The 19,226-nt window shown below is 35.4% G+C and overlaps 1 protein-coding gene across 1 annotated transcript in view; it reads right to left on the bottom strand.

Annotated features, from left to right (window-relative positions):
• Positions 1-1,336: 1,336 nt before the first annotated feature.
• LOC124438088 (dynein axonemal heavy chain 1-like) overlaps positions 1,337-19,226 on the bottom strand; it is a 56,761-nt gene continuing 38,871 nt past the window's right edge. Inside the window, exons 57-79 of the mRNA XM_046988076.1 lie at positions 19,115-19,201; positions 18,440-18,631; positions 18,076-18,207; positions 17,751-17,996; positions 17,140-17,289; positions 14,305-14,465; positions 13,182-13,407; positions 12,492-12,602; positions 11,733-11,817; positions 11,116-11,267; positions 10,815-11,014; positions 10,282-10,381; positions 9,763-9,807; positions 9,349-9,639; positions 8,483-8,653; positions 7,831-8,010; positions 6,607-6,783; positions 5,777-5,947; positions 5,205-5,480; positions 3,997-4,092; positions 2,644-2,754; positions 2,147-2,378; positions 1,337-1,604 (exon numbers count right to left, since the gene is read on the bottom strand). Of these exons, the coding sequence (XP_046844032.1) occupies positions 1,483-1,604; positions 2,147-2,378; positions 2,644-2,754; positions 3,997-4,092; positions 5,205-5,480; positions 5,777-5,947; positions 6,607-6,783; positions 7,831-8,010; positions 8,483-8,653; positions 9,349-9,639; positions 9,763-9,807; positions 10,282-10,381; positions 10,815-11,014; positions 11,116-11,267; positions 11,733-11,817; positions 12,492-12,602; positions 13,182-13,407; positions 14,305-14,465; positions 17,140-17,289; positions 17,751-17,996; positions 18,076-18,207; positions 18,440-18,631; positions 19,115-19,201 (3,714 nt within the window). The 3' untranslated portion in view covers positions 1,337-1,482. The remainder of the gene's footprint in view (positions 1,605-2,146; positions 2,379-2,643; positions 2,755-3,996; positions 4,093-5,204; positions 5,481-5,776; positions 5,948-6,606; positions 6,784-7,830; positions 8,011-8,482; positions 8,654-9,348; positions 9,640-9,762; positions 9,808-10,281; positions 10,382-10,814; positions 11,015-11,115; positions 11,268-11,732; positions 11,818-12,491; positions 12,603-13,181; positions 13,408-14,304; positions 14,466-17,139; positions 17,290-17,750; positions 17,997-18,075; positions 18,208-18,439; positions 18,632-19,114; positions 19,202-19,226) is intronic.

Below are 19,226 nucleotides of genomic sequence, written 5' to 3'. Positions count from 1 at the left end.
TAACTTGTCTTTGGTAAATTGTGTTTACAATTATTATGGTTGCACTTTAATCAGGACCGTCCCTCTAACGTCAATTGAAGGGGAGATGTTTATTCATATATTCAGTTGTGCAGGACTGGTATATTGGGAAAGACCCTCCCCCCAATTAACGTTCATCACTTAAATGTGTACTTTATAAGAGAAATAAATCGTCAAAGGCCAATGGCGTAAAATCTTACATTGAATGGAAATCAGTGGGACTCTAGGTAGTCCTCATACGCTAAATCATTCACCGTCATCACTCTCACTGTTTTACACTAAACCACCATATTTGTCATACCCAAGATATATTAAAAACTTACCGTAGCCTTGAGCCTTCGACGCCTTTGATGAACAGCTAGTTATAATATTCTAATGTACAACGAGCCAACGACTTTATGGGGGTATATAATTTTATGCAGTACTTTAAATTAAGAGAAAACTGAAGCACTGAAGAGAAAACTGAACACACACTGGAAGCTTTTTTCTGAAGTGATGAAACTGACGCTGATCTTGATCTTCAAAGGAACAGAAAGTGACGTTTTTAGTTTCGTTTCTAAAAGTCAGATATGTTTGCTGCTTGCGGACATTGTACGTGTGTATAATTTCATGATGACTACTTACGTAAACTATATTCGAATATTCCTACAGTTCATTGAATTAATTCGAGTCAAAATATCTTAATAACGTGAAACCGTTTGTGGGTAAACTGCACTTCAATAACCTCAGCTGTAATGTATTTTGACTCAAAAAGCATGTAGACAGTCTAGACTTTACAACGAGAACAATATACAAAGCCAGCACGATCTTTGCACCTACAATGCATATCTTTCCAGTGGCGGATCTAGGGTAAGTCAAAATAAATAACTGCAGCACATTTTAACATCTATTTACATTTCTAAGTGCCTTAGAGGCAAATCCATTGGAAAAATTATATTCTTTAAAAATTCAAAACCAATCGTGTTTTTCGGAAAGTACTTTGAATTTAAAGTTGAGCAACTATAATTCATTTTGACGAACGCTGGATCTGCTACTGAATATTTCAGCCAAATTTAGAAGTCATTTCTTCAAATACTTAGTTCAACTTTTTGTCCATCCAGTGATTGAGCACAAAAATATTTGCATTGTAGGAGTAAAAAACAGCCTAGCTTCCCTACTGTATAAAATATCGCAGTCAGCCCGAATTTTTACTCCCGTTATGCAAATTGTTTGTATTCACTGATAGTAAAAACAGCAGATTTTCAAAGGGTTGACTCGCGGTAATGTTCAATATTTACATAGCTGGAGTAAATTTGATTTTGAATGAGTGTCGAAACCATTTTCGTGATGTAATATTTACTATAAAAATGTACAAAAAACTGATTATTCACATTAAAAATAATAATGAAGAGATAACGACGACAACGTTCGGCCAGAAAACAACACAGCACCTTTCACGTCTAAGTGCCGAAATAAAAGCGTGCATTAATAATTGAGGGCACACATCAATGCGACTCCACGTTTAATCCAATGCTGTTGAGGTTGACTGCTGGGTACTTCAATAGACAGAACGAAATTAGTGGAATGGCCTGTTGTCGAAAGTGTACCTGAAAACAAAAAATAAGCAATGACAAATTCGTGATACTTTACTTATATTAACAGGTATCATGTTCATTATTAAATTTATGAAAGCCAGGTGTGTGTGTTTGTGTGAAGTGGGGGTGTGGAGGATCGCAATCCTCACACTATGTTCAACCTCAATTTAGTTGCGTCGAGTGTGTTTTAAAAAGTTACAAACATGACTAAATATTTCTTTGCACTTTGAAAATTTTGCTTGTGTAAAAAATTTATAACCCGTATTGGTGAAGAAGGCCATATTAACTAAAATGGCCGTTTCCAACCGCCTAAAGGATTCCAATTTTCGAAATTTCTCATGATTTCTCATGTTTATTATGCTCATAAATCTATATACTTATGAAGAAGTGTTGCGATTATGAAGAAGAACTAGATTAGTAATATTATTATTAAGTGGTATAGCAATTATAAAGTGGTATGAAGAATACGAAGTGGTGCTATGCTCATAAAGCTTTATGTTTATGAAGAATTAGGCTTATGTCCTAAAAGTGCTGTCACAAAGTTTCCTGTTTACCTGCTCTGGTGAGAGTCTTATAAACGGGACACTCATATATACCAGTAACTGGTTTTACACGGTTAGCGGTCGGTTTTAGCCAAATAACTGGCATATCAGTGTAAAGCTCTTTGGGCTTTGATTCAGCCAGCTCGTGTTTATCTGCACTCCATTGAGCCCCTTCTAGAAACAAACCTCGTACATAGCAACCATTTACCGGTCTTGACGTGGGCGCAGATGCCCGAGGTAAAACCTGCAAAAAAAAGTGGATCAATCTCCAGTATGAACACATGTACATACATAGACTGAAAGAACGATTACAAATTCTGCTCGCAGACTTGGTTGAGCGCATTCACTATATTCGAACATTTTTAGTACGAAAGACTTTGCGGACAAGAGAGCCCACAGGCCACACTTAATTATTGAACAAATAGAGCGGCTTTTCATTCAATAACAGCAAAAAATTGTATTTAACTTCACCGTCAAACATGTGAGCAAAGATTCGCGAAAAAACTCACCTCAAAATCAAACGTTATAACGTCGATGGATATGGATGAAGATCTTGCAAAGTTTTGAAGAGTTCCAGTGAGAAAACCTTGAGGGAAGAAAAATCCAGATATCCAGAACACCTTGAAAAGAAAACATTCCAATATCAGTTAGCCAGAGTGCCATATTATGAGGATGATATTACCGCGGTCTGAGATTGCGATCATGCTGATATTGTTCTGCACATGCGCATTGGTATAATTCGAACGCAGTTTTTCGGTCAAAATGGTCAAGCTGTGCTGAAGTTGCGAATATAATAAAAATCGAGAAATCAGCTGAACGTTTAACGGTATTAGACTATTTTCAAGCGACCTGTGAATTTTTAAAATTAATCATCATTTGTAATAAAGGTGTCTAAAGATTAAAACTTGTAAACGTCAAATCGTCGAGAAATGTACGTTATAATAAATTTCTCTTGACCGAGAAAGCACGTGTATGTTTGTAAATATTGTGACCATTTATAATGCATTTAATGTTGTGGATTTGTTTTTTCTTCAGGCCTATGAGTTAATGGGTCGCCAGGTTGTACAGAGTGGAGAAGTTTTTATAGCCAAAGGTGCCAGACGTCTTGGAGACGTGTAACATCTCTAACACGATATTTCCCACACTTTCAGGGAGACTTTACGATGACGTGAAAGCCACGCATTGGCAATTATTGTCAAAGTCAAGAAGTTTTCACGTGAGCAACTTCCTGTTGTTGCAATCTAAACTTGTCAACAGGGGTATTCAACTCAATTTTGTCTACAATGTCTCTTTCTATGCTGATATGAAGTTAAATTTCAAGACGTTTATGGGATACCCACGCTTAAAGGTAGTCGTATATTACATTCACTTTACAGTTGTTTGTTATATTCATTTGTACAACTCATCTCAATTTCTCATCACACTTTGAAAAATCTCAAAATTGGTCTTTAGGAAAAATAGGAGGGGAGGTGGAGAGGAGGAGAAACGCCCCAATTTCCTTCCCAGCGATGCAAATGCCGTGAGATTCCTCTCTATAGTCTTCAAGCTTATCTAACCTATGGCTAAGAACAACACACAAAATGGAGATAGTTCTTGATCACAAAATTTGCCAACTAATTATATCCAATCAGAAAACTTGTACACATTGCACCGTGTTTAGTGTTGCTATATATTACACATTACAACATCATAGGGTAGTGTTGCAATAGATTACGCAATCTATGGAGATACCTGTTCTTTTTCTAACTCAAGCTGCTCAGCAAAAATTTGCACGAGATTCCCGATACACGATTATTATATATTTCACCAACAGGTATCTTATCACATGCGTGAAGAAATTTCCTTCACTGTGCTCAACTTACCGAAGGTATACCATCTTCAATCCACTTTTGAATAAAGGTCACTCTTGCAATGAGGTCAGTCACCCACGATGAAAGAGGCTTTAAGGAAGGGTACGCCTGAATGTAAACGATATATCAAAATGGTTGGTTATGCAAACAGAAAATAATATCAGAATGAAACGAAATATTCGTTATTGTAATTTATTTGACGTTTCTCATGTCTTAATTCACGTATAAAATATGTAAAAAAACTCAATCAGTTTCTTTTCAAGTATCTTCAAATTTCAATATCAATGCGGAAGACCTGGTTGAGACGTTTGTTAAGTTATATAAAGCACTCGCAGATAGTGTCATAAATAATACTTAAATTCCACGAAAACCTACAAAAACAGGATTGAATTATCGCAAATTCTTCTCTATCCAAACGTAATTAAAACAATTTCTGATGGATTTTTGCGCAGAGGGGTTGATTTATTGGTAACATCTAAATATGTCCACTATATGTACATGAAATAAATATATTCTATGTGACGCATTTATTCGATCGTCAGAAAGTGCGTAAAAACGACACACCTCCTCTTTTCTAGACGAGTCAGAAGCATGAACATATTTGGTCGCCTTGATTTTTCAACCAAGTTCACTTGAGACAGGCATTCTACCTCCTGCCTTTTCAAAAATTGTGTTCATATTGTGTATGTCAATTTTCTCTCAAAATTACTCTATAGTATGATGAATAACATCGGTTCTTTACTTCTGCTAAGCAATATTTCGTGTTATAAAATAACAACAATAAAACGCGTGCAGTGATTGGTCAAAAGTCGTGTTTGCATTAGCCAGTGCAAAACAGGGATTTATTGCTATCACTAATTAGGGGGAGCTCTTATTCATATATGCATGATATGCTGAATTAATATCTTTTGAAATGTATTGTTAACTACGGATTTATAACATGCATATATGAGTAAAAGCCCCCAATTAGCGATAGCAATACATCCCTGATGCAAAACCGATCTGAGATCAACCAGTCAAATCAATCAAAACAATCAATCACTCATAGAGAATTTGCTCTCGAGAAAGTGCAACCCTCGAGTTTCGGTCTCAGGCTTGCACTGATCTGTTCTCGAGTTCTCTCAAAGGTGAAACACAGTAAACATCTTTTATTTCTTAATTGATATAGCGAACTTTTGACCTGTATGAAGAGGACCTTGTCTCATCACTTAAACACCTACCTTACTTGCCCACAATTCGGGAACAGCATTCTTAAAGAGACTGTCGACCATTGTCTCAAGTGCCTGTGACATGACGACTAAACCTTTAAGAGCCTTGAGCATCTCGTTGAGAGAGCCACGTATGGCAGTGAGCAACTTGTTGTAACGTATAACCTCTTGTGTCAGTACTGTGTTCATCGATTCTTCGTATTTTACAGGGTATTTATTCATTACTTGTAAGATGGGAATGGGTTCTGGAATCTTTTCCAGTATACTACGACCAATATCTTCGACAATCTAAGAAAAATGAAAAAATTTATGGTCTTTTCACGAGTGTTGTCGATCTATTCTAACGAAATTCGTTTGAAAATACAAATATTTGTTCCAAAGACCGTCTTACAGTTTGAAAAATTTTAAAAACTCTAGTTTAAAACCCTAATTTAAAAAATTACAAAGTTTTAAAAACTTTAACTTAAAAACACCAATTTAAAAAATGAAAAATTATAAAACGTTGCAAAACTTTGTTCATGCTGTTTCACATGAAAAACTATACTATTCCCTATACTAATTATATGTCATTCCCAGGCACAAACCTCTTCACGTGACTTTCCTGCGCCCGCAGTTGTTTTTGGTTGCATTTTCAGTATTCCATGAAGCAGATCAAACGTCTCGTTCTGGGCAAAGGTAATGTTTGCGTTGTCGTGAAGACTGAAGATTTCCGGTGTGTCATTGATGGGTAGGCCACGAATGTAATGCAGATAACCCTAGAGGAAAAAAGAGAAAACTATGGTTTGCGTTGTGAAGTGTGATTGGCCAAATGATAATGTGGTGGAATAATTTTGTATGGCGAACAACTTTCTCCATAATTGATGTAAGACAAATCAAGAAAGACTGAAGTGTTAGAGCCAAGCATTGGTAAAACTTTCTATTCAAAGAACTCCCCATCTGTAGGAAAACCGGAACTCAATGAAACATCGAGAGAACAACCTGTCTTTTGCTAACTATATCAAATTACATAGAGTCTATATATACAGCATACACATGTAATATAATCATTCCTAATGATGACTAAATAAAGTCGAAACGTTGAATGAAAATGCTTACGTTATTTGTCGTTACCGTTGTTATGTATTTTATTAAAATCTATTTCCGTAAATTTCTTGGCCGCCATCTTTGAAATTATGCTAATCTCAGTGACTACACCTTTTACTTTATACCCATTTTTACCCTACTCTGCCCTCCACCAAACAAAATAAGAAGAGTTTTTCACGGGGATTCACGAATAAAATACGAATGCAAAACATCTCAAAAAAAGGATGCCATTCAACAGAAACTGAGTATATGTATACATCAAAACCTAAAGAAAAAACGCTTCAAAATTATAGCTTGAAACTTGGATTAGCAAGTATAATTTATTACTTGCCTCGTGCGGCGTTTCTCCTTTTAATTGGCTGTAGACGCCAGCTAAAGAGAACTTGTGACCAGATTCAAGAACTTCCGGACGATAATAATCGGCCAAAATTGTCATTATACATCGACGGTCCCAGTCATCTGTGACACGGCCACCGTAATTGATTTGACCCGCGGTGTATTTCAATACCTTAAAATATGGAAAATTTTACGTCAATCTGAAGGATTTACTGCGCACAAGCATTGGGGGGAAAGCATTAAACAGGGCGGAAAGAGTTGAAGAAGTGGCGAAACACTGTACGAGACAAGGGAAATATACTTTGTGAACAAAATGTGTATTACAATGATTTAGAACCCATTTCCCTAGTTGTCTAATTATACGTCAGGGTGAGACAAGAGCGCCAAAAATAAAGTATAAATAAACCAATCCTATAAAACATTTTAAAAACTGAGCCCAGAATATCAATTCTGTAACTGCATATCGACGCAGAAAAAGCAGATTTGAGTCATATATAGCTATCGTCAGTTTTGCAACCTTTCAAGATGTCGGCTGGTCTCACTTGTAACTATAAAATTCCAGGTATTTAGTACATTGGGTTCTAGGTCACTAGTTAATTAGTCACACATTTTTAGCAAGTGATCAGTATCTATGATAAAAGCAAGCCACTTCCGCATCAGCGTCTAAACATTGAGTTCTTACAAAAAAGAGCATCCCAAAATCGAACCATAAAAATTCAATGAGCAAATTCTACAATAAAATCTTCACTCACCAAAAATGGAGTTTAAAAATGTGCCGCTCCTTCCCAATAAAAATTTTTGTTATATTCGTAAAATAGTAAAAACTCAATACTAAAATTTTTTTGGTTTCCTCGTTATAGTACTCCCAAACCATCAATACATATTAAGTGAAAAGCCTTACTGTAGTGAATTGTAAGACTGTTCTAGAAACCAAATTCTGGTCAAGAATTGTGTTGCCTACATATATTATATCAGCAGATATTGGTTTATCTGATATAGATTCACTTGAGCACTTTCGATGATTTCAGCTTCAAAGCTTAGATTTTCGTCAATGACACCCAAAATTTTTGACTTATGAGATCACAATCAGCAATAAAAAAAAATTATCAAGCTCCCTTAAATAAGTAAAAGACCACAGATTTGAGTTACGGGCTATTAACAATGACCGCGACAGAGTAATTTTCTCTTTGGTACATTTGTCACCTCCTGTGTACCCTACCTTATAAGGTACTCCTTCATACTCATCCAAGAACATACTCAGTTGACTTATACAAATCCTCAGATCTCCAGTGGTGAATTCATATGGAATATTAAATCCAAGTGGTCCAAACTTCCGACGCTCGAGAGTTACACCATGAAACAAGCATAGTGAGAAGAGCAAATACTTGAAATCTTCAGTCTAGATAAAGCGTTTGAAAATACCATCGTTCCGTGTTTTCAAGTGCACATGCTACGGTGTTTTCAAATGGTCACAGTTGTTTGAAAGAGCATGAAAATAGGCAACTCCGAATGAATACTTACAAACTTTGTAAAATGCCTAAATCTTGACTTTAATGTCGTGTCTTAATAAAAAGATTAGAACACAACGGATCGTTCCTAAAAAAGCCACGAGTCCTTTGATTTAATATACACCAGTTGAAAACACACAATATCTGTGGCTAATGACTCTGAAGATGTCTTGAGTCAAGACAAAACGTCGCTTACTTCATTCAATTGATATTTTTGACGCCACGCACTATTTTCAAAAATATTACTTCAAAAATTTTTACGCCTTGTGATTCCCATTTTAGCAAAGAAAATCGCAGTAGGAAAAAGTAAGATTTGAATTCGAAATCAAAAGAAGAGCATATGAAATTTGTGAGAAGTCTTACCCGTTTACAAGCGGCGAAGAACTCGTCACTAAATCCCGCATATGATCTCATGAGGTTTGCCTTTATTCCTCTGGGAGGTTCCACGGTCATTTTTGAACCATTTTGCAAGATGGATACTGGAAATTTAGGACTGGGCATGCTGGTCAGCCATAATCTAAAATCGCGATGCACCTAAAGCCAAAATAATAGAAACAAAACAAAAGAACACGTGACATGAAGTTGAAGCTTTTTTGTGAATCTATATCTCAAGCATTTTTCTTTGCAGGGTGAAAAAAAACAGCAGTTGTAGGTAAACGTCAACTTAGTAAATATATATTTTGCAACGTATTGATATTAAACGTTCAAAAATTTTAATTCAAAAAAATATTGTATCATTGACCTGCAAAGTCAGGTAAGCAACAATTTTTTTGCGTTAGACTTGTCTTCATGTGTTAAAGAAGGCTCGTAGTTAAGTCTTTCATTATGTTAGACGTGTGTTTTATTTGGAGTAAATTTTGTGACAATGCCGCACATACAAGGATGACGGATAAAAAATGTAACGAATATGATTATTTCAGTCTAATTTACTTTAAGTAGCATAAACTGCAGGGTGTACAATTCTTGTGCAACAAATATAAGAAATTAATCTTTTTAAAAGTTCAAAAGTCGTGTTCGTTTTCTTCGTATAATTTTACGACCTAATAACTAATAAGACCTTATCCTCTCACATTGGTTACATAAGACAGGTAAATACAGTGAAATATATCGTTCAAGAAAAATAAAAAAAGTTCGAAATGATGATGAAATCGAAACAAACGAGTTTAAAACATCTCATATACGATATAACTCAAACATAAGAGAGGAATTCTTAAAAGTACATTTCATACCTTATCAACATCAATATTTTCAATGAGTCGTTCCAAGGCGGGCATCCAACTAGGCGAGAGATGACAGTTTTGAAAAAATACCCATTTACCCCTCTCCATCGCGGATCTCATCATGGCCTCGGCCCTAGGCCCCTGACCTTGACCGAGAGAGATCGCGTTTAGTTTTTTCGAGAAACGCATCTCTTCCGCGAACTTATAAAGATCAGCAGCCGGATCTGTTCCAGTCGATAGGACGAAGATGAGTGGGCAGATTGTAGACGAGTCTTTGAAGACTGATGACAGATCTGCAGTCTGAATGAGTAATAAAAATATTCTACCATATGCGCATGAACTTCTCATTAAGCACTCAGAAACAGCAATGAATGGGTCATTTTCCGTAACTCAATTAAAAACATTACAAGGGAAAGCGCATACCTGCGGCTCAATGAATTTTTGACCAAGTTTTTCAGCGACAAAATCCTATGGATGAGAATATACGATAAGCGATGTATGAGGGAGTTGCGATATCAGCCCGAATATTTACGTCCTACTCCGTAAATCTTTTTGTGTTTGCTCTCACAGTGAAAACAATAGATTTGTAAAGAAATTAATAAAAAAAATTTGATCAGAAATTTACAAAGCAGGAATAAAACTTGAGGGCTGGCTTTCCTTCTGCGATCAGGTCTTCCATTATTTACCTTTCTGTACATATTTTTAGGACACAGATTGCGGCGAGGCACAAAGCTCATTTAATCGTAAGAACAATAGATTAGATAATGTGTGACCAGAGTATTGCTATCGGTTGATCAGCAAAAGGCATGCAGATAAGATAAGGCACGCGAGGTTTAACTTTGAGCAAAATAAAATTGCTCTTTGTTGATTATCTACCGTGTTGTGTACAAATAACTTTACCATAAAGTTTTTGAACGTAAATGTGTCGTATTCGTTTCTTACCTGCATGGCATTGGTGACTTTATCTGCTCGTAAACAACGAAGTACGAGTATCTTCTGGAAATGATCCAAATCATTGTCCCAAGTGCCGGGCAAAGGTTCTCTAATAAAATTTCATAATCTTAGCAATACAAACATTTTAAAGAATGAGTGTCACGATAATGATTTGCGCGCTTGTGTTTACATCTGTTAATGAAATTCTGCTATAATTATGGAACACAGTGTTGCATAATTAATTAACTACAACATTGCACAAAAATGTCGAATTTAAATAAGATCCATACTTGACGGTGTTGCGTTAGAAAGATGAAGACGATTTAAACTATTACAGATCACCAGTTCAACAACCTGATCATGAAGAACAAGCTGTAGTGAAAACTACTATAAACCAAACTAATGTGGCGCCATTTTAGGGTGCCCCGCAAAGCGCGCAAAGCATTACCGTGACACTCATTCCTTAAATTCGTCTGTTTTAAATCACTTCTTAATACTTTCAAATGATAAACTTTACTCATTTTGGCTGTTTTTGACCTAACCTGTGCGGCTCTGTACTGTCGAAAATTCTTTTGTAACCTTCCAAGTGCTGACAAAAATCTTCTGCGAATTTGGCAAATTTCGGAAGCGCCGGTAAAGTAAGAATCTCGTTCCAGGCTCTTTCCGAGATCCAGTCTTTTGCCGGGTTGGGTACTTGCTCCGGAACCAGAGTTCCGCCCGCAAGGAGATACCGCCATTCATCCTAAATTCGAGAGAATAAAGGGAATTTTTCGTACAATTTCCAATATGATTAAATGACGTGTTCGTGAAACAAGTAGCTCGGATTTTTTTTTCTGTACTTACACCATCAATTTTATTGTCATTTTGCAGTATTCTTACACACACCAGAAAGGAAAAGAGAAGCTTATCTTTTTCGAACAAACTACGGCAAACGTTGCTGTATAAACTGAACGTGAAATATTCGTTCACGTTCTCGATACGTTGAGTGATGTTATCTGTTGAGAAAATGAAAACGAATTGACATAAAAATAAAAAGAAAGTGTTTACTTGAGCAATGGTTGAGAAATATTTTGATTTTTCAATCGTATGAAATTGTTTTCTGGACATGATGATGGATCTGATGATTTTCATACGAAAGAAAATGGTAAACAATATGTTACAATGCGGTTAAAATCAAATTGAATAAGATCATTTCTTTTCAAAATCATACTCGACAACCACACTAAAATTTAATTATTACAATAAAGTAAAGAAAATTGCAACGTATGTCAATACAATACGGCTGTGTCCGATTTTTCAGTATTTACGTAAACAAGATTGAAACAGGCCCAGATCAAGCAACGTAGGAAAATTCTGAGTTCATTTTAAGAGAGATCAGGCAATTTCTTTACTGTTTTAAACATACGCGACTTTGAGAAACGCGTTGAATGAAGCAAAAACATAAAGTGTAACTCGCTTACCTGCTTGTTCCGCGTTTGCAATGCTGTTCAAGAAAATTGTGATAAACCATTCCAAAGAATATTGGTACATGGGATCAATTTTGGCCTGAAAAGATTTAAGATATGACGACTTATATCAGATTGTATTTTGTGTAGCTTCTTGAAAAAATAAATCCTGATAAGTGAATACCTATACAAAATGTTCAATGAATTTAAACAACACAGCATGAGTTGTTTAAATTCAATAAATCCATGGGCGTAGGAAGATCGATAATTAGGATGGACTCATATTCATAAATGCATGAAGATGCAGCGTTAAGCTCCTTTGAAGCTCATTGTTCTCAACAGATTATACCATGAATATATGAATATGATCACCCCTATTTATCGATGAATAAATCGTTTAAAGAACGAACAAAAGCAGCCTTATGCAACTTTAAGACAGAACTGGTGGATTGCAACCCCCAAGAAGTCAAAGGAGAAAGGACAAAGAGATATTCGCCATGTTGGTTAAAATTTGCATTGTAAACAAGAAAAATCTTTTGTAAAATTCAACCAACATGGCGGCCGTGACATAACATACAAACCACATACTCCGCGTAGCAAAGCTAACATTAATATTGAGCAAATTACAAAAAGAAGATTATATAAGATATAGAGAGATGAATTCCAGTTAATTTCCTATTCCAACAAAAATAATGTAATTGACTCATATAAGAGTGTTTCTCGTCGTACGGGAGGGAGCAAGGACACTTATGGATAAAAATAATGACGTCTTACCAGATCATACGTGCAGAAAAACAATATTCGCGTTCGCACTGCCACCGGAATGTAAAGACTGCGGGTTTCATCGATGTCTTTTTCCGTCTGCTCAGCAATAACTACTTTAGCCTATAAAATTGAAAACATGAGTCATTGGCATCTTTTGAAATATGCAGGCTTGGGTTTATGAGCTCGAGTTTTTTGAACGTGCCGTACGTTACCAAAAATAAAATTCGTTCAAATAAAATTCCATTAGCATTTGAACAAATAGCTATAATTTACATTGAGCAGATTTAAAGTGTCTCTGCCAGCACAAAAATTATCGGCGTGGTGTAATTAAAACCATAGGAGTGATCATGATCACAATTAATGGTCAGATTTACTTGGGGTGCAGGGGGATGCCACCAACCAAACATTAGATTTTACACCCCTAAATAAATTGTTCACTCCTTTAAGAAACATTTTACCCCCAATTTTTAGCAAAACAAAATGCATGACGTCATAAAAATAGGTCGTTTAAGACTTTTCTGTGGACGGACTAGATCCATTAATGAAGGGCATTTCTGCCAACTATAAACCGGCATAAAAATGGAACGATTCTTTCACCAAACTATAAACCTTTTTTACTGATACGCTAGAAATTACACCTAAAATTAATATCACCAATAATTTTTTTGCTGGAAGAGGCACTTTCGTGTCTTTCTTTACCTTAATTTCAGCAGCTTTCACTTTCGATGCTTCGAGAGTTTGAATTAAGTCCACGTCGTCAACAGGGCTTCCTTCAGATGCGGATAGTTTATGAAGTATTTTGTTCTCGATCTCTTCAAGTTCTTGTTTCATTTTGGCGTTGCTAACGATCAACTGGTTCTTTGCTTCTTCGAGATCAGGTCGTTCCTCGGCAACAGCGATTGCCAGTAGCTGGTCTTCGAGACCACTTAAACGTAAGGAAATAACACTTATAGCAACGTGTTTAACTACATACTACAAACATTTAGTTCGCGGGGTGATCATACTACGGCTTAGTTGGTAAAAGCAAAAAATGCACACGCTAAAATTAGTATCAATCTCATCCAACTCAAGGAAATGAATGGTATACTTTAAATGCACGTGGCAAGAACATAGCGTGGGACTCACGTGGGACTCTAACTTCCCCGAATTGCTAAGACGGTCATACCGCTGCAATTCATGCTGAATAGCACTAAAATTTCAGAACGTCATACCTTACCAACTACAGATCTAGGGTAGAGAAAAGAAATGGAGAGCACAGAGACAATGGCTTCGTTGAAGATACTTTTCATGAATAGTTTATTAAAGACGTTAAAAAGTTTGGTTCGCTATATTCAAAACATCTATGTGCGCGAAATAAAGTCGTCATGAACTAAAATGACGATCCAGTCAAACTTTGCTGATCCTTTTTTAACAAGTATATCTTCGTTGTTCTAAAACTACAATTATATGTTTTGTTTTTGCGTGTGCAAATGTCTTCATCAAACAAACGATAAAAAAAAGCAATGTTGACGAGCTTTTGGGAAATATCCTTCCTGCCGAATGAAATAATGCAAATCACGTTCGAAGAATAAATCTTGTTTTCCCAAAATATTTCGCCAAGGGCTTTGTAAGTCATATGTTACAGGAGGTAGTCATTAGATTTAGTAGTTTTAGAGTCATGCCATTATTTACAAAAGCAAACCAAATCTATTTGAAATTGAATTAACTGGTCGCTTCTTGTGTAAGGGACCAGCAAACCATGTGTGACGTGGAAAACAGTCGTTTGCATGAAGTGGTAAAAGGTCTAAATTGTTCAGGAACTGCTAAAAATTTCATACAATACCTTGGTGCTAGAGTAAAATTAACAATTGTGACCTTCGTAGAGACCTCGGGGGTGTAATGCGGATTGGGAAGTTTAGTTGTGATGTAAAACTTGAAGTCATCATGATACGGGATGATTGCATCGCCCAGTTTGATCACGGTACTTCCCGACTGCTTGAATGTCTAAATTGAAAATTCGATTCTGTTATCCAGATCAGATTTGATGCTAGGCAAAATACTTCTTCTACAATAGCCCAAGTCTATCGGTTGGTTACATATATGATCTAAGCGTCAAAAAACTTGATCGTTAGCCATAAAACGTTTGTACATATTGCTTGAAAAACAAACTGCCGCTAAAGAATGCAGTTGTACTAAAAAAAAACTCAAAAAGAAAATTTCCCCCGATGTTATTTTTATTGTATCTAAATGAAGAAATATGTAATTAAACACAGCACTACTTAGACTTAAAGTAATTTGATAACTACAACGTGAAGAATGGGATCACTCGTGCTTTAGAAAAGAAAGTATCGTCTCTTGATATTAAAATTGGCATTAAAAAGCAGGATCGTCAGTTTCACTAACAATGCAGCAACATTATATATTGGTTAGTAACCGTCATCGTGCAAAGCAGTCTAAAGAATGTCTAGATTACTCTATCGAAAGAGGGTAATCGCATTTGGGCTTTTAGAGACTGGTTGGTATTAATTAATATAGCACTTATCTATTTATCAATAGGGAGGGGTACTTTCTTTTTGTGTGGTGTTTATCTCAATTTTTGTCCCTGTTTACCATTGAATAATACACTATACCATTGAATGATACACTATACCATTGAATGATACACTATACCATTGAATGACACACTATAACAGTGAATGATACACTATACCATTGGATACACTATACCATTGAATGATACACTATAACATTGAATGATACACTATACCATTGAATGATACACTATACCATTGAATGATACACTATACCATTGAATGATACACTATACCATTGAATGATACACTATACCATTGAATGATACACTATACCATTGAATGATACACTATACCATTAAAGGATACACTATAACATTGAATGATAGACTATAACATTGAATGATACACTATACCATTGAATGATACACTATACCATTGAATGACACACTATACCATTGAATGATACACTATAACATTGAATGACACACTATACCATTGAATGATACACTATACCATTGAATGATACACTATACCATTGAATGATACACTATACCATTGAAGGATACACTATAACATTGAATGATACACTATAACATTGAATGATACACTATAACATTGAATGATACACTATACCATTGAATGATACACTATAACATTGAATGATACACTATACCATTGAATGATACACTATACCATTGAAGGATACACTATAACATTGAATGATACACTGTACCATTGAATGATACACTATAACATTGAATGATACACTATACCATTGAATGATACTCTATACCATTGAATGATACACTATACCAATGAATGATACACTATAACATTGAATGATACACTATACCATTGAATGATACACTATAACATTGAATGATACACTATACCATTGAATGATACACTATACCATTGAATGATACACTATAACATTGAATGATACACTATAACATTGAATGATACACTATACCATTGAATGATACACTATAACATTGGATGATACACTATACCATTGAATGATACACTATAACATTGATGATACACTATACCATTGAATGATACACTATAACATTGAATGATACACTATACTATTGAATGATACACTATACCATTGAATGATACACTATAACATTGAATGACACACTATACCATTGAATGATACACTATACCATTGAATGATACACTATACCATTGAAGGATACACTATAACATTGAATGATACACTATAACATTGAATGATACACTATAACATTGAATGATACACTATACCATTGAATGATACACTATAACATTGAATGATACACTATACCATTGAATGATACACTATACCATTGAAGGATACACTATAACATTGAATGATACACTATACCATTGAATGATACACTATAACATTGAATGATACACTATACCATTGAATGATACTCTATACCATTGGATGATACACTATACCATTGAATGATACACTATAACATTGGATGATACACTATACCATTGAATGATACACTATAACATTGAATGATACACTATACTATTGAATGATACACTATAACATTGAATGATACACTATACTATTGAATGATACACTATAACATTGAATGATACACTATACCATTGAATGATACACTATAACATTGAATGATACACTATAACATTGAATGATACACTATACCATTGAATGATACACTATAACATTGGATGATACACTATAACATTGAATGATACACTATAACATTGGATGATACACTATACCATTGAATGATACACTATAACATTAAATGATACACTATAAAATTGAATGATACACTATACCACTGAATGATACACTATACCACTGAATGATACACTATACCATCGGATGGTACACTGAACCATTGGATGACACTATACCATTGAATGATACACTATAACATTGGATGATACACTATACCATTGAATGCTACACTATACCATTGAATGACACACTATACCATTGAATGATGCGCTATACCATTGAATGACACACTATACCATTGAATGATACACTATACCATTGAATGATACACTATACCATTGAATGATACACTATACCATTGAAGGATACACTATAACATTGAATGATACACTATACCATTGAATGATAGATCTTGATAAAATGAGCCAACCTGTTTCAACAAAATCGGTTCCAAAGCTGGATCAAGTTCTTCTCCGACGTTCTCCAGTAAACAAGGTTTGCCAAATCTCACGGCATTTTCAAGACTTCGTAAAAAATCTTTGTCTGTGAGCTTGACAACATCCACTCCGCTTTCTTTCTCCTTAAAATTGCAAATGATATAATAGTCAAATGGTTAACGAGAAACAGTAAAGTGTGTATGGTGAAAATCTCAGGAGAAGAGAATTTTTGTAAAAAAATTTACATTGTTAAAATAAGCTAACGCTAATAATAACGCTACCTTTTTAAATGTTAAAAAAACCCACCAAAAAGGAAAAATATAAGATTTGAACTGAACAATCACTGAAATGAAATATTGCTTCTAAGATTAAAACTAAGATTCTTATCATTAACAATAGTACATTTCTTTTTTCTTAAATATACTTCTGCTTAACTTGGTAATAGTTCATATCGCGTGGAAAAACTCCGCGATTTGTCCGAGACATAATTCAAAGACATGCTTAAGCAATACAAACAATTCAAACTTTGTGGAAATAAATTTCTGGGTCACAGAAAATTTTTCCTCCATATTTGCGCTAATGGTTTATACGAATAAAAACCTACCATATTTCGAATCCACTTGTTAGCTTGAGCCTGCGGGTCGATGAATAGCGGCCATCTCCGAGAATTTTGCACAATCACGCCATTCTCGACGCTCAGAGTATCTCTGGGTAGGCCTGCAATTTGCCAGTTTCTGATTTTCACAGCATCACCAAGTGTTGATACAAGAGAGCACGTTTCAGAACGAGGGATTCCAAGCTGTGTCAGCTGATCGACCCACTCGCTAACCATAGCGGTACGATATTCACCCTTAGTGTACACGAAGTAAAACATGTAAAATTTGTAAGCCCACTAAATATCTTTGATTTCTTAAACAATTGTCATTTACCGTGAATGATCCAAGATAAGCAATAATACCAGACGATATGATGACATCCCCAACAACATTAATGACTTGACCATCAAATTCCGCAACAGATTCTTGCCAGCGACCTTTCTCGTCCACCAAACCGCCAATGAGCTGGAAATCAAAGAAAACACTCTCACATGCAATGATTTCACACGATTTACTGTAAACTCAATCTTACAACACATCATTTAATCGAGGACTTACTTCTTATGCGGCAGAGTTTGAAATTATAAGTGAGGTATAAGCGTTTTTGTCCAGAGAACAGTATAATTTTTTCAAGAAAACAGTTTTCTCCAGATGGGTCAAAATTACAGTTATCATAAATCGTTTCCAAATTCTGTACCTTTTCTGCTCTGGTCAGTCGAGCGGAACACAGTTCCGTTTTATTTTCCAGCTCCTCTTTCTTTGACACACATTCTTCATATTTGGCTTGAAGCGATGCGATACCTTCTTCAACCTCACGCAGTCTTTCCTTCGCCTCTCCAAGAATTCGTTGAGTTTCTTGAAGATCTTCCGTGGCCTTTTGCAGAGCTTCCTGTAACAATATCAACGAACGCTCAATGCACGAACTACCAGCATAAACTTGCCATAAAGGAAAACATACACTGCTGCTTAGTCCGATGATTATAGTGAAATGGCACTGATGGATTTAGGGAAGGGTGTTCGGAGGCGTGCACATCTTTCTAGCTTGAACACTCATAAATGCCACCCTTTGAATAGGGGGCATAACGAGCGTTAATTTCCATACAAAAATAAATATACTGAAAAATTACTCAAAAACTTAGTGCTAATTGCAGCACACAAGCAAAAATCTCCAAATCGTAATAAAAAGATCACAAAATCATGCACAAAAAAAGATGCGTCAACAAGTAGACACTTATATCTAATCCGATATATAGCACACCTCTTTTTCTACCCCAATCCCACATAAAATTATCGTGGATCCATTCCCTTGAAAAGATCAAAAACCTAGAACAGAAGAAGTTAAAGACAATGTAGCACAGACAATTAACCTCACCCTTTTCGGTGCCACGGATTTTGCAACAAAATGGTACTTATGCATGGCTCGCACCCACAGACAGATTGAAGTACAAGCTTTAGAAACCTATGTAATAAAACAAATGTATGTA

Source organism: Xenia sp. Carnegie-2017, unplaced genomic scaffold (genome assembly GCF_021976095.1).
Source record: "Xenia sp. Carnegie-2017 unplaced genomic scaffold, XeniaSp_v1 HiC_scaffold_19, whole genome shotgun sequence".
NCBI lineage: Eukaryota > Metazoa > Cnidaria > Anthozoa > Malacalcyonacea > Xeniidae > Xenia > Xenia sp. Carnegie-2017.
The sequence above is the reverse complement of the archived record's forward strand: the minus strand, read 5'-3'. Positions and strand labels throughout refer to the sequence as shown.